Source organism: Berghia stephanieae, chromosome 1 (assembly GCF_034508935.2).
Source record: "Berghia stephanieae isolate SIO BIC M18660-M18661 chromosome 1, UCSD_Bste_1.3, whole genome shotgun sequence".
Classification (NCBI taxonomy): Eukaryota; Metazoa; Mollusca; class Gastropoda; order Nudibranchia; family Aeolidiidae; genus Berghia; species Berghia stephanieae.
Genome location: NC_088360.1, coordinates 690,436 through 706,861, shown reverse-complemented (window position 1 = coordinate 706,861; position 16,426 = coordinate 690,436). Strand labels below are relative to the sequence as shown.

Genomic DNA, 16,426 nt, shown 5'->3' with positions numbered 1-16,426 from the left:
GCCAACAGCAACACTTAACATGTATGACGGGACATGACGCCTGTTAGGCGATATTATAATTTTTTTCGGACAGAGACAACGCTGTTAATGACCAGGTACTCATTTTACACCTGAGTACGGTGCGAGAATGTGAGTAAAGAGCCTTTTCCAAGGACTCAACTATGTGCAGAGCGAGGCTCGAACCCAGGACCTTCCGATCCGAAAGCGAGTGTCATACCACAAGACAACATAGCCGCATAAAAAAAACGAAATTGAGAATTATAGTACAAATTTCATATTTTCCATTAAATTGATCTTTTTATGGTCTCAAATTAAACATAGAGGCAAATGCCACAGCCACAGAAAAATGAAAATATATGAATTCTATAACTTGTTACTTTAAAACAAAAAGCAAATAACAGTGTAGTATTTGCTAAATTCATACTCACATCAAACAGACAAAAAAAAATTTTTTTAAATGCAAGAATTCCAAAAAGGACAGTTAAAGCGATTATGTGGGTGGATAATTGCAAAGATCAGTTATTGATTAATATTATGTGTTGGTACATAAATACTTGTATGACTTATTGGAGAAAAAAAAAAAACAGATAGAAAAAACTGAACAAAAAATATCAAACAGAAATAAAAGAAGAAAAAAAAAAAAAAAAAAAAAAAAACATATTAAAATCGAAATTTTGCTTGGATATTTTCCATTGCCAATTCTCTGATTCGTCTATGAATTCACATTCTGCACAATGCTTTCATTCAGACTATCATTCCCATTGCTGTTCAAAAGTTTGATGTAGAAATTAATGGAAAGCATAGAATATTTTCCTATCAAATGTGTTGTATGACAACTTGGCATCTGACATGTAGATCCCAGGTTGGAATCTCACTATGGACAAGCTCTTTACTCACAGTGACTTTGGCCAAATTTGGCTCCCACCAATTGGATTCCGTAGTCTGATGTCACGCCGCATGGCAACGGCGGCCATCTTGGTTCTAAACAAAGAAAATCATTACGTTTTATTCTTGAAGCTGGCTAGAACTTTTCGTTTGCCTTGTGACCAGAATGTGTAAAAGTCAAAACATGATCAAATTTGTGGGTTTTTTCCCTTTGGATACGCTTTTATGCTCGCCGGAGAACTATTTCATACGGGTGTCCGCCATTGTTCCGATAGTTTAGAGCCAGTGTTGCTAAGTTACCATGCGTCATTAGGAAGGAAGTGACGTTACGACTGTTGAAGCGTATTAAATCAGACCCTATGGCAAGCTTGCTAAATACATAACATAGCTTCTGACGAGTATTGTCCATTGCTCTAAATTCATGTTTTGTTGCACTTTTTTTTTTTGGACCTGGATCATTGATATACAAAAGGCAATCCTACCCATGATAGAACTGACAATCCCGACAAAACAAAATGAAAAAAAAACAAAACTGGAGTCCGTCTACAACTACATCACCATTTCAACAAGGCATCTCTGCATATAAATAACAGAGACTAATGACTGTCATTCCATTGAGAGAATACAGCACTTCAGGAAAGAAATACCCAAGATCTCACTTTATTTAAATTGAATAAACATAGTCCTTAGATCTATCTTACATTGGTATTTAAAATGAATATCTTAAAATCCTGTCTCGAAAAAAAATAACTACTGACATTGAAGTCTGGATCCCTATGCTTTAAAATGATATGTAAAACGATATTACTGTAAAAGTGTATGTTCTCCCAAAGACTGTATTCAGAGATATCTGGTGAGCCACCAGCAAAACATAATTAGCAATGTTAGCAAATTTCAGGTATAATGTCTTATAATATTAAATAGGCAGTTCTATCACCATCATAAATATCCACATAGAAATCACACATGACCAAACTATTTCAAGAAAAAATAATAATTTAATAACCCAAAGAAGAAATAAATAAAACAGCATCATTTTCAACGTTCAGGGTTCTATTTTAAAATAAACTTGAAGACATATCTCAGACTACATAATATTTATAATATTTGGTTGTTTTAATGACATTTGTAAAATGTTCTTGCGAATAATATAAAATTTTATTGATTCAATATTTTTCTTTTTCAACAGTCCTTATTGTGAATTGATTTTACTTTTACCAATAACTAACTTGCTCATTTCAAGTGCTATTGCTGTGTATGAATGAGGACACTTAGACACCAGATATTAAACACACAAGACAAAAATTTGTATGCAGTGACCAATGAGGGAAAATATATCTCATTAATATATGCTCATGAAGTGGAAAATTGCAAGCTCTGGCATTGAACATAAATTTTATTATTTCCCCAATGATTTTTTTCCTTTTGGTTTCATATTGGAACGCTTGAATTAAATCACTTTTCTGTCATCCAAATAAGGAAGAATTTTAAATAATTTTCCTCACTTCTAATCCTTCCACAAAAAAAAAAAAATAATGCTAATTTTTTTTTTTTAATGAAAACAACAACAACAATAATAATAATAATAATAATAATAATAATAATAATAATAATATAATAATAATAATAATAATAATAAATAATAATAATAATAATAATAATAATAATAGTTTTAAAAAATCACTAATAGGAATGAATTCTTTCTAAATAAAATTATAGTATAATTTTATTTAGAACGAATTTATTTCTATTAGTGATTTTTTAAAACTATTATTATAATTATTTTTATTATTATTTACAACAATGAAAATGAACATGAAAATTTTCTATCAAATGACCAACCACTTGAATCTTCATCATGTAATATTTCTAGACCACTTCAAATAATAGAGTAGTCACTGAGATGATTAGTTTGTTTAAGAAAATATTAATGTCCAATATGCCAATATGTCAAATGGGTCTATTCCAAATTTTTTTTTTTTCAACGTAAATGTGGATGAAATGTCAAACAAAAAAAGCAGAAAATAATCAAATAAACCCAAACGCATTTTAAAATGAACAATATAATATATCAACGCTTGACAGACAGGTTTTGAATTTGCTTTATTTGACTTTTGTTTTTATCCAGACAGCAGCAAAAGCCATGCGACACTGGAGCCCAGTTCACACTGATGTAACTGCCCTCTCTGTGAAAACTACTGGATTTGCCAGTAGATGGGAATATTTAGTGTGAATGAGCAATTACCCCCTTGGAATAATTTCAGTCTCGCCGTAAGAGGGTTAAATAGCAGTTATAAAAAATCATAACCCAGAAAAAAGGGATTAAGTTCTAGGTTTAATAAAGGAGCCAGTAAAGAAAATGTTGAATACGAAGCCAAAATTGTGGGAGGAAGACACAATAAAAACTTACATCCTCTCCTCCTTCCTCTTTCACAACAATGTTCTGAAGGCAAAAAGTATTGGAGGGAATATAATTGAGACTGCCTCAAAATGACACAGCATTAAGGGGGTTGTTGTTGTTACAGTTCCGTGTTCATTGAGCGAATGACCAGAACAAAAATTACTAGTGTCCATTGTTCAGACACCGGTTTTAAAAAGTTACTTTTTTTTTCTTCTCGAAGTCTATTTTTCATTTTTAGCATAATAGCAAGAGATTAGTAATTTAGAAAATTGATTGAGGTGAAGTGATAAACAGGGTTTTTGTGAAAATTGAGATTTAACAGTGATTTGGATTGTCCTGCGTATTATAAAGACCTAATAAAAGAACAAACAAAAAATTCAGTGTGTTTTTTTCAGGGGGGGGGGAGGAAGCCCCCTAATTTCAAGCGATATAGCCAAAAATAAATATTCTCCATCCTTATTTCTATTCATATCCATTTCAAAATGCTTTGGAATTGATCTAGGTTTGATTAATATGGCGCCCCTCCATGTCTATCTTTAAGTAAAATATCAATAGTTTAAAAACAAAAAGGTTTGGTTAAAAAATCAGAATCGAGAGGGAAAAAAAAAAAGGTATTTGATCCAATACGAGCCTCCAACAAAATCTATACTCAAATTATAAGTTACAGGACTTCAAATACTGCAACATATTTTCTTCAGCATCATTTCAATTGAAAATTTATAGATATCAAATAAAAGTCTGCATACCAATTGGATTGAAGAAACTTCTGCATACAAACAGATAGAAGAATCAAGGTCTAACTAAAATATATTGAGTATAAAAATCAATCAAAGTGATCAAGTTCAATTTATTTGATTAAAACTAAGAATGGAGTGGCCGGGTGAAAAGAAATTAAATTTAAAAATGGAATATAAAATAATCACCTTCTTTTTCTTCTTCTTCTGTCTCTTTTTCCTCTGTTCTTCCTTATGCTCCTTGACAAGTGTGGCAAGACTGTTGACATATTCGTCTGTCTGGGACAGCAGATAAGCCAGACGAATGTCTTTTTTCTGATCAATCAGCTTCCTGTAACCTTCTTCATCTTCTGCCTGGAATGTAAATAAATAAATATGATCATTTGATTTTGATTTATACATTTCTCAGCAGGTCATATGAGACCAAATTTATATTTTAGACATTGTGTGCTTTCTTTGTAAAAGAGCGAATACAATATCAGTCACTGCCAAGAGCCAGGCATTTATTCACCCAATAATATAATATGTAAAGTGCCTTACCAAGAACACAATGCTGGAGCAGCGTTTCCTTATAATCATCACCTATCCAGTCACTGTTTAAGCTCAATATTGCTTGATTTCATTACATTACAAGACAAGGCACTGCTGATGTTTTGGTTTGTTTTTAAGGGTTTTAAGGCGCTTGCGACACATTTAGGTCATATCAGAACCCGTAAAAAGAAGAAAATAGAATAGTCAAAATAATGTAGATTCACAATCAAGGCACCCAAGAAAAATAAGACATGGCTCAAATAAGGAGCAGATGTAGATACCAAGAGCATACCATCAATGTACTTAGTTTGAGATCCAAAACAGAATACATTACTAACAATTCATAACAGAGAGATGATTTACAAGGAAAAAATATCTCCCAAAACTATAACTATACATTTGACTGATTCCCTTCCAGTAAAGGACTCCAGCCAAGGACAAAACTAAGTAATTCCATTCCAAGACAAAGTCAAAACCCTATTACACAAAAATATTTGAGTAAATTAAACTTCTACGACAAACTCATAAACTTATGATAAACCTTTCTTGAATCTAAAAATAATATACCTAAATAAAAAAGTATCACTTGTTGGAAACTAAGTTTCTACAACCAGATAAAAAGATCAAGGGCATTTTTGATGGGACTGTGCTAGAAAATTGTTTCTAAATTAATGGTAATGAGCTGAGAGATATAATCAAATGAGAGAAGTGAATTTAAGATATTTTGTTCTTTTCATTAAAAAAAAAAAGGAACAATTTTAAAACAATAGCTAAACACACCAGGATGTTTATCACTTACCATAAGACGACGCATACGCTCTTTCTCTATCCTTTCTTGCTCCTTCTTCTGCTCCCTCTCAGTGTTTGCGTGGAAGGTAATGACAGCTTTGTTCAACTTGACAATCTTGCCCATGACATTACGATGGAACTCCTTAAAGTCCTTGGCATGTTGTATCACCGCATTCAAATATTCCTGAGGATCATTTATTTAGATCAAAACATAAATAAAGTGATACCCATCACTGAACAATAAAGTTATCCAATCAAGCCACAGGATGAAATAACATTTGGAATATGATAGAAATCAGGGTGTCCCATTTTAATTACGATGGAACTCTAAAGTCTTGGCATGTGTATCACCGCATTAATATTCCTGAGGTCTTATTTAGTCAAACATAAATAAAGTGATACCATCACTGAACAATAAAGTTATCCAATCAAGCCACAGGATGAAATAACATTTGGAATATGATAGAAATCAGGGTGTCCCATTTTTAAAAAAAAATGTTTATACAAAAAAAAAAACAATTATAAATTAATGAAAGAATTAAATACATATTTGTATGAGTGAATCATAAATTATATGTTCAACAAGAAATTATGAAAAATCATCCTCAGAGAAATCAGAAACATTCTCTCCTCGAAGAATCTAGAAAGTTGAATGGAAAATAATGCACAATGGAATATTTTTCATTTCTCTAAATACAATAAAATTTAATGTCTAGCATTTTAACCAAAATAATAAAAAATCAATTTTAAATGTTAAACCCGCAAACTATCAAATTAAATGTAAAAACATCACTGGGAGGTTCAACATACATATTACTTTACAAATTATGTGATCCAATATACAAAAAGTTAATAATCATGAGAAAGATAGACCACACAAAATTCATCATGCCAATAATTAATGACACTTCACAATATCTAGACTATATTATTTATTTTACATTAATTTAAACAAAGACTAACGATTAAATATAATGACCATTATAAGAGTGAAAGTAGGATTAACAGTGTTATACTGTGTTTCCCTTTGTTACATAATTGTAAAAATTCAAATGCTGTTCTTTAATAATGTGTCAAACAACGCTCCCATACCAGAAAGTCTAAGCATGGAGCTTACCCCAGATCTGGAAACATTCCTCACTTTTGTTCAAAGAGATTAGTGTAGAATACATATATCAGAATGAGGTTCTTTTTCTTTTACTAGTGATATTCATGAGAAGATCTCATTAAATTACAGAATAAACGAGATAAGAAAATCTATATTTCTGCACCTCAACATTAGAAACATCTAACACATTCACCTGGTGCTTTTGTCTCTTCTTCCTGTCTTGCTCCATCTTTTGCTGCTTCTCCAATTTTTCTGTGACACGAGCCTCCCTAAGAGATTGCCGCTTACTGCGTTTGTAAGCCTTTGGATTCAGTGCTGTTTCAAGGGTAGTGTCTTTTCTCATACAAGCAATCACGTCTTTCCTCAACTTAAAAAAGAAAAGGATGAAATTGTGAATTCACAATTTGAAATTACTGCTAAAAATATATTTGGCAGTGCAAAAATTGAGTCAGACTTCGAAAGAAAGCAATTGTCACAAATTAAAATGTTTATCTTCTCAGTCTGTCAGTAATAAAAATTTTTTTTCAGCAGATTTGTTTTCAAGATGACTTCATTTTACTTGACTGCTCTTTAAAAATTTTTTTTTTTTTTATGATACCAACATTAAAGTTTTTCTTTCTCCATAAGAATCTAATTGGCAAATTAGCAGTGGGAATTCAAAAAATTACAAAAAATAACGATTGCCTTAGGTAACAAATATAAAATCTGCATGGTCACCCAAAAAAAATAAAATTCAAGAGTAGAATCCTGTGTAATAACATTTTTAACATTATACATCAATTTAATTGGATGATTTACAAATGTTTAAGAATGGCTATAGCATACATCAATCTGGAACCAACTCCACTGCAAAGTCTTTCAAAACACTACTTTCACCCATTTTCTATAAATTCTGTTTGAAACCTAGATCTTATAACCATCTTGAAAGTGTATATATGTATCTTAATTTTATCATCAACAATGACAGATTAAGGTGATAAAAATAACATAAAACAAAACATACCAAAAAAAATAGTAATTCTTTATTTAGAACATACCAAGTACATTAAATCTTGCAATGAGAACAACAAACTTACAGATCTCTGAAAATTAAGAAGTCGAAGAGCTCTCAACTCAATCATTCCCTTAACTTTCATGTCCTCAGGCATTGTAGTTGGCATTTTTGTCAGTTCTTGAATACGGTGGGCAATACGGGCTGACACTCTGAGGAGGAAACAAACACAAAAATCAATAAAAGACCAAGATTATTAATGCTCTTATCATGGGTGAAAGTTACTCAATGATATTAATCCTGCAAAGGCAGGTGCTCAGAAAAAAAAATCCTGCAACTACCAATAAGACGAAAAAACAGAAGTGCGGTTAATTATATAAATGCCGGTTTTTTTCATTTTCGAATTCCGGCCAGACAAAAAAAAATATGGCGAGACCTCTTTTTCAAAAATAAAAATCCGGCCATGCCGGATTTTTCCGGCGAACTTTCACCCATGGCTCTTATGTAGAATATAATAAACAAAATCATATTAAGAAATTTACACATTGTTATGACAGAGGCCAAGAAGTGTAGTGTAATGTCTTCTAACAATGCCGATTGCTGTTGAGCATATGATTATTAGCTCCATCCAAGAATTATGTCTTTATATAGGAAACTGTACACAATACCACTTCCAACTGATGTGTTAATGAGCACCTGGGTAAAGGACACTAAGATTCCTATAACAATTATTTGTAAAGGTAATCTGTAATTAGTGAAATGGAAATGTGTTTACACATGACCTTTTGGGGAAATTATAACAAGAGCGCATTAACTGTGGTGAAACTTCAAAATGGACTATAAATATGTATATTTATTCATTCATTTGTTCTTAGGAGCTTGCGTATGATATGTGAACAATCATACCTATTTTCTCTTTCCTTCAACATTTCAATGGGATCGAGACCAGTTGGCTTGGCCACAGGAGCAATCCTATTTTGCTTGTTCTGCATTGAGGTGAGAGCCTGGGGTGGCTGTTGCTGTTGATTTTGCTGCTGCTGTTGTTGCTGTTGTTGAGGGGGTTGTGTTTGCTGTTGCGGCTGTCCACCAGGCATGTTGGAGCCTGGATGGGGCATCATTGACGTCTGCTGTGGACCAGGCATTCTGGGTTGAGACGAGTCATGAGGTCCCATTGGACCAGGGTGTGGCCGCATGCCACCCTGAAGGTGTTGCTGGGCTGGAGTTTGTACATGACCTCCTTGCTGCTGCATCATGCGCATTTTCTGCATCTGTTGTGGATCCCCTGATCATAGTAAAAGAAAAATCGTTCATACAGAGGTGTGCCTACCCCCCAATAGCCCCAAAGAAGAATCGGAATACAAAAGAAGTGGAATTTGAGACCAAAAAGCGGAATCAACTTTCCATAATAGACTATGACATGTTTTGCTCTATATAATGTAATAGACAATCCAGAAATACTCAGCTAAAACAATATTAAACGTGTAAACATTTGCAGGTTGGTTAGAGATTAAAAAGGGGATCAAATAATAATAGAGGATACAGGCCCTGGCAGTTTCAGAGCAAAGCATTGAATGGATGGATTTAACCTTGATAGGACCTCCTCCGCCGCCCCCCCCCCCCCCAAACAACACAGACCCATTCACACGTGGAGCAAACTTATAATAATATTTCAGTCACCCACCTCACATATTGAAGCCAACACAATAATACTCCCAGTAATTGACCTCAAATATTGGAGCCAACAAAACAATAACACTTCGGGGTCATTGACCCCTTAGACTTTAATATTATGACCTTAACTGCACAGACTATAAAATGTGTATTGATTGACTATAGAGAATGATGACAAAGCAGACCATAACTCACATTTTAAAAATATTTAAAAAAAAAACAAGATATCATCTTTTAAAAATTCCCTCTATTAAAACGCAAAATTTTTGCTTTGAATGCGGAATATAGACCAATTTAGCGGAATGATTCCGTGAAAAGAGGAAGGGTAGGAGCCTCTGTTCATATGATAACAATTTCGAAAATATTGGATAGGTAAAAAATCAAATCAGCATGGGTTTGAACCACAAAGGAAAAAAAGCAGCAACTACCTACAAATGCTAACATTGATGACGTGCTGACGTGGTTCAAGCACATTGTGTCTTGTCTCGAACTAAAATAAAAATTAAGATTGATGATTCCACTGGTTAACAATTTGTGCCTTTGGCATTCTTTGTACCACCCCCTTCCCCCATTTTTCAATAACTCCATAATAATGAAATGATTATCTGATCTGATCCAATAAGAGGGGTTGCACAGTATTTTAAAATAATCTTTGTGACCAAAAGTGATGAATGTTACCAGGTCTGGGGTAAGCTCCAGGTCTCTTTCCCTCCAAGGCCATGCGCAGACTTTCTGGTATGGGAGCATTGTAGGACAAACATTTGTAAGCTTTGATCTGGGCACGTAACTGATGGAGTTGGGCTTGATTAAAAGTTTGCCTCTGTTGACCTGGTCCTCCTCCTGGCATAACTGACTGGGGATCTGTTGGGATGACATTGTTAATGAAAAGCACCATTTAGCGAATACAACTGACAATCAATAAATACACTAGAACAAATTGGCTTACAAAATGGGATTATGGCACAATTTGAATCAACTCATGTCATGCCACAGACAGCAGACAAAAAATCTTGTATATTTTTATTTAAAATTCTGTATCTAAAAAATAAATAAAATAAAACTAAAAGCATGGTTTAATTATTATCTAGATGATTTCTGGTCTTCTTCAAAATTGATGTAGTGTAGTTCATTTTGGTTATTTATATATATATATATATATATATATATATATATATATATATATATATAAATATATATATATATATATATATATATATATATATATATATATATATATAAATATTATTTAAATATACCACAATGTTTGGGGACCTCTACACCATTGTTTAAAAGGTTACTTTGCATCTTCAGGACTGAGGTTTGTTTATTGTACTGTTGTTGAACAGTCAACAATAAATGCAGTCTTCGTAACCATTAAAAAAATTGCCAGTCACCTGTTGTCTTCCTTTTCCAGTCTGTGCGATTGTGGTGTTGGCCAAGCCCAAGTGCAGTGATTGAAGTGTTTGCCTACCCCCCACCCTCATCCCACCCTTCGCCCTCATCTTATACTTACGCTCTTTGTTTAATATCGCTGGGCATTACTATGTGTGGCCACTTTCGCCAATTTTTAAAGGAAAATAGAGAGAGAAAAAGGGAAGGTGCTCTCAAGTTGATTCGGTTTAAAGAAAGTCCTACTTAGAAGTATTTTGGTTCATCGTAAGAATTAGTACAAAGATAATGAAGAAACTAGTACAATCTATTAAATTCTTTGCGGTTTAAAGTAATTTTACTGTATATATAAAAATAGTTCAAGTATAATTATGATCAACTTCTACAATATTGTTTCGAGCATTCACTCTCATCAGGAAGTGAAAGTGAAAGTAGATTGTGTTATCATACTTTTTGGGATTCGTTGTTATGGTGGTTTGTAATTACATAAAAGGTGTTTGTTTCTATGTCTGCATGAAGATTGTAGTTCGTTTCTTCTATTGAGTGTTGACATGTTTGGTTTTGTGATGATGTAGAATTTTTCTTCAAAGCAGAGGTTGCAAATCTTAGAACAGAGGGAGTAAGACTGGGTTCTGGAGATGATTTTCCATGTAATGCTGTGTTGTATGTTTTTTTCTTTGAGGTTCCAAATGTGTTCGCTTAGTGTGCTAGAATGTCGTTTGTGGATGTTTTTGAAGAAAGATTTATGCAGATCGTATCTGGTTTTGAATGAACACTCTGTGAGACCAATATATGTTTCTTGTTTTGGGCGTGTAACTATGGCTTGATAAATAACGTTTTGAGACAGACAATTGCCGTTTAGTGGACATGTTGCCCAGGTCCTGCAGCTGCATTTTTTCTCTAGGTTGTCATTGGACTGAGCTGGCTGTGATAGTGATAGTTTTCGTTTGTTGGAGGAAATGTTTTGTATGTTTGGCATGCAGGTTTGGATGAATTTGGCCACCAAAAAGTATATCAAAAATTAAATAGGTAACAGGTCTGCATACTGTACAGGCTAATAGTTAACTCCTCCATGGTGCCGGAACTCATTTCTTACATGGATCATATTTATTTTTTTTATCACAAAAGAAAAACTTACTCCATAATTAATTAATTTTTTTTTTAAAAGGACATTTCCCGCTTATATTTTTATCACATCGGTAAAACAGATTTTGTCAATGGAAATATTGAAGTCTTTTTCACACAAAAAAAGCCACATAAAACCATTTAACCCTCTCGTGTTCAGATTATTTTGGGGGAGTAGATAATGAGTTCCCTATATGGCCATGTCAATCATGTAGACATCCTTTGATGATATAAGCCTACTCTTTGATATCTGTAGTCGCCTTTTCGTTTTCTACGGTCACTCATGGCTAAACTCCGCCCAGAAACGATTTCATAGGTCCGTCCATCACCAAATTTCAAACTTTTGTTCTCGTGAGTTCTTAAGTTTTTTGACCGAAGAACGATTGGCTACTGAGCATCTTGACCCTTCAACGATTGGTCGTTCTGGCAGCTGTCAACAGCCGTCAACAATGAATTGAATCATCGTCAATGCAGTGGAAGACGGCCATGGAATAGTTGCGTCACATCGCCACATTGTTGAATAAATTATCCAGGCATGGTCGATAGGTAAAAAAGCCAAATTATGTTCTAGTTACATTTGAAACAAACAAAGTATACCACTGATCTCGTCTCTTTGAGATATAAAGAATGATATAAAAATCAAGAAAATCGGCCGATAAATAAAAAAGTTGCTAAAAAAAGCTAAAATAAACAAAAGCAATTTTTAAAATCAAATTTATTCGTAAAACGGTTTTCAACCGATTTTTATGAAACAAAGACCAATGTTCTTCTTTTTTCAAGCTGATTTCAGCAATGTGACTTTCAAATTCCTCAGAATTATATTTTTTACTTTTAGATTTTAGCTTTTAGGCCTACTCAATAAGGTGTTATATTCCTTGCATAACAATAGCGTAATACATCGACGGGAGAAGCGTCTTTGTTTCGGCCAGCTGGATAGATAGCATGTGATTGGTCGAAGACTTTGAGACGCTTGATTCACAATTCTACACGAACGGACCCCGGCGGTCTATCAAAGAGGTGTAACAAATTTATTTACCGACTATTTTTCTTGGTGCTAAAATTACAAAGTAATAATTTCGCATCAGAAAAAATAACTCTGAAGTTCCTATCTCTTTATTACAATAAAATTGATACCTCGAATGACAAAATCGACCCACAAATAAGGGAGTTATAAATTATTCATACTATTTTTAAAAGTTTACAATAATTGTCTTCAAAGTCACTTTTCATCACCAAAGTCGTAATTTTTTACCGATTTTTACCAAACAAAGTGCAATGTCAATGATTTTCACCCGCAAATAAAATAGGATTTAAATCGCAATTTCTGAAACGTATTTTCTTTTCTGTCGGCAAATTTATAAAAATCAAAGCTGAAAACACCCTGCGGCAGTGACAGGGCCTGTCATTTCCTTCACAACGATTGGATTTTACTTACTGAGGCCAATCTTGACTACCCCGCCCATGAATATTATGCCAGTGTCGGTTTTTGTCGGGTTGAATCTTAAAGAGTTAAGTACTCACTCTGACTGGTGTTAGGGTCAACACTTTGATTGGGGGGTCCCATTGCACCTCCAGCCATTTGAGATCCTGTGAGATTAGGGCTGGCACTGGATCCTGGCATTGGAGGCATTCCGCTCTGTGCGGGTGGACCACCCATTCCACCAGGCATCTGGCCCATATTTGTGGATCCCATTAATTGCTGCTGTTGCTGTTGTTGCTGATTCGGGTTGTGCATGGCCATTGGACCACCAGACTGAGGCATCGGTGCTGAATTTGGCATGCCACTTCCATCAGACATCGGGCCCTGCATTGGACCTCCTGGCATTCCACCCATGGAAGAGGGTGGCATTGAGGAAGGTGTTGTATTCATTCCCATTGACATGCCTGGTTGTTGTTGTGGATGTCCACCCATCTGGGTATTGGTACCTGGAATAGGCATAGGGGGCATGGCTGGACTTCCACTTATAGCTGGGTTAGACAAGGCTGGGTTGGGGTTTCCAGGTATCATAGCAGGCATACCCTGACCTTGTGACTGCATTGGCATACCAGGTGATACCATGTTGGATTGTGGGCCCTGATTCTGGGCCCCTTTATTTCTGTTGCTCATTGTCGGCATTGTAATGGAACCTCCTGATGACAAATTAAAAATAACGCTGAGTTAAAATAAACCAAAAAAAATAATAAATAATAATAAACATAATAATAAATATATATGGAGTGAAAGTGAATGCTTCTGTAAATTACTGTAAATAATCTTCACTAATTCAGTCATTTGATAAGTCTTGTGACACAATAATAATGAATATATTTACAAACAAATTCATATATTAGTATTAGCAGCACTGGAACTGGAACTGGTATCAATAAGGCATATTTCACTATTTATATTGTGGACAAAAAAGGGGTAAAAACTTAGAATTACTGATATAATAAATTATTAAAATGTTGACAATGCAGACAACAAAAGTGGTTAAAAACCCCTCTCACAGAATCCAATACTCTCACTCTTTCTCTGACTCTCACTCCTCTTTATCTAGATATCTAATCTCTATCTCTCTCACACTCACACATACACACACACACAATATATATATATATATATCCCCCCCCCCTCTCTCTCTCTCTCTCTGAAATTGAGGAAAGTCTATCACTAGAGCCTATCTCTAGTCTAGAACTGACCTGTTCACCGTGTTCTGTTGAAGTCCCTATTATTTCTATTTAGACTTCGACTTAGCTGTATAGATATCTAGTTAATTATATCTCATTGAAATTTATAAAGTTATAAAAAAGAACAGTTATAAACGTATGGTTCTTCTAATAAATGACAAAACTCCTTGAGTGTAGTGTAATGGCTCGATTTAAGTCAATAATCAACAGTCAATGTCAGTCAAGTCAAAGCCAAACTCTAAAATAATGGCGTCCCTTTTTATGTGTGAAGGCCATGGTAAGCCGGCAGCTGATACAAAGAGAACTACGAGTTGCTGCTTCAAGTCACCAATATAAAATCGTTCTAAGTATACTGCACATTTATTTAGGACTCTGACAAACAGCAAGAGATTAACACACCGGTAAGAGACAATACAATGCAAAAACATTGAGGATTACCTTTGTGTGAGGTTGCCTACTCGAGGCCTCCGTCGGCAATGTTACTATATTTAGATTGAACAACAATCGATCTAAAATTTCGGTGTTACAGTTGATTTATGACTAGAGATAATTTATTCCTAGCGGATGTTCAGACTATTCTCCCAAAAATAATCATCCTATAAGACGGTTGTAACCCACATCAGAAAAATATAAAGCAATTTACACATACACACTCCATATATGCGTGCATATACATATCGTAACACCACCACTACCATCACCACCACCACCACCACCACTACTACTACTACTACTACTACTACTACTACTACTACTACTACTACTACTACTACTACTACTACTACTACTACTACTACTACTACTACTACTACTACTACTAAATACTACTACTACTACAATTACTACAACAACACACAACAACTACTACTACTACTACTACTATACTACTACTACTACTACTACTACTACTACTACACTACTACTACTACTACTACTACTACTACTACTACTACTACTACTACTACTACTTACTACATACTACTACTACTACTTTTACTACTGCTATTACTACTACTACTACTACTACTACTACTACTACTACTACTACTACTACTACTATTGTGTGTGTGTGTGTGTGTGTGTGTGTGTGTGTGTGTGTCTACCCGTTACCTCCAGTAGTCGGTGAGAGAAGGCACTAATAATGAATGACCTGAGTTTGATACGAATTTTTTTTTTTGGATTCGTGGATAGCTCATACGGTAGAGTCACGCTCTCACCGGCCAGGCGGAGTTGTCGTACCAATAAGGTCGCAGGTTCAAACCCCATCACCGCCGCAAAAAATTTTTTATTCTCTATTGTCTTCTGGCACTTTTCTACTCACTTCATATCTTGTTGTTACCAACATAAGTGCCTGCTCCACTCACTTTTCTGAATTAAAAATTCACCCCATACACCGGAGCATACTCAATGTCTCAATCGTTTCTATGTTATATGTTTGTGATGAGAATATTGGCTATTAAGCTTAACTGCTGGTCAAAATTACTTCGCGATGGTGGTGAACGAATCGGCGATCTCAAGAAGTGGGTGAGAGAGGGATCTAGAAATGACTTTGGGTTTGAAACGAATTTTTGTGTTCGTGGATAGCTCACACGGTAGAGCCACGCTCTCACCTGCCAGGCGGAGTTGTCGTACCAATAAGGTCGCAGGTTCAAACCCCACCACCGCCGCGAAAAAAAATTTTTATTCTCTATTGTCTTCTGGCACTTTTCTACTCACTTCATATCTAATTGTTTCTATGTTATATGTTTGTGTTGAGAATATTGGCTATTAAGCTTAACTGCTGGCCGGGTAACTTTGCGATGGTTGTGTGTGTGTGTGTGTGTGTGTGTGTGTGTGTGTGTGTGTGTACCCGCTACCTCCATTAGTCGGTGAGAGAAGGCACTAATAATGAATGACCTGAGTTTGATACGAATTCTTTTGGATTCGTGGATAGCTTTTTACGGTAGAGTCACGCTCTCACCGGCCAGGCGGAATTGTCGTACCAATAAGGTCGCAGGTTCAAACCCCATCAGCGCCGCAAATTTTTTTAATTCTCTATTGTCTTCTGGCACTTTTCTACTCACTTCATCTCGTGTTACTACTACTACTACTACTACTACTACTACTACTACTACTACTACTACTACTACTACTAC

At 34.8% G+C, this 16,426-nt stretch overlaps 1 protein-coding gene across 4 annotated transcripts in view; it reads right to left on the bottom strand.

Annotated features, from left to right (window-relative positions):
• Positions 1-14,795, bottom strand: part of LOC144965906 (SWI/SNF-related matrix-associated actin-dependent regulator of chromatin subfamily A member 4-like) — a 40,415-nt gene extending 25,620 nt beyond the window's left edge. Inside the window, exons 1-9 of one of the 4 annotated variants that reach the window (XM_078901741.1) lie at positions 14,730-14,795; positions 13,146-13,754; positions 9,789-9,971; positions 8,346-8,721; positions 7,525-7,651; positions 6,642-6,815; positions 5,351-5,524; positions 4,210-4,374; positions 3,296-3,328 (exon numbers count right to left, since the gene is read on the bottom strand). In XM_078901741.1, the coding sequence (XP_078757867.1) occupies positions 3,296-3,328; positions 4,210-4,374; positions 5,351-5,524; positions 6,642-6,815; positions 7,525-7,651; positions 8,346-8,721; positions 9,789-9,971; positions 13,146-13,740 (1,827 nt within the window). In that variant the 5' untranslated portion in view covers positions 13,741-13,754; positions 14,730-14,795. Of the gene's footprint in view, positions 1-3,295; positions 3,329-4,209; positions 4,375-5,350; positions 5,525-6,641; positions 6,816-7,524; positions 7,652-8,345; positions 8,722-9,788; positions 9,972-13,145; positions 13,755-14,303 lie in introns of all 4 variants that reach the window. The other 3 variants (XM_078901752.1, XM_078901760.1, XM_078901767.1) reach the window with 3 other exon arrangements.
• Between the last annotated feature and the right edge of the window lie 1,631 nt (positions 14,796-16,426).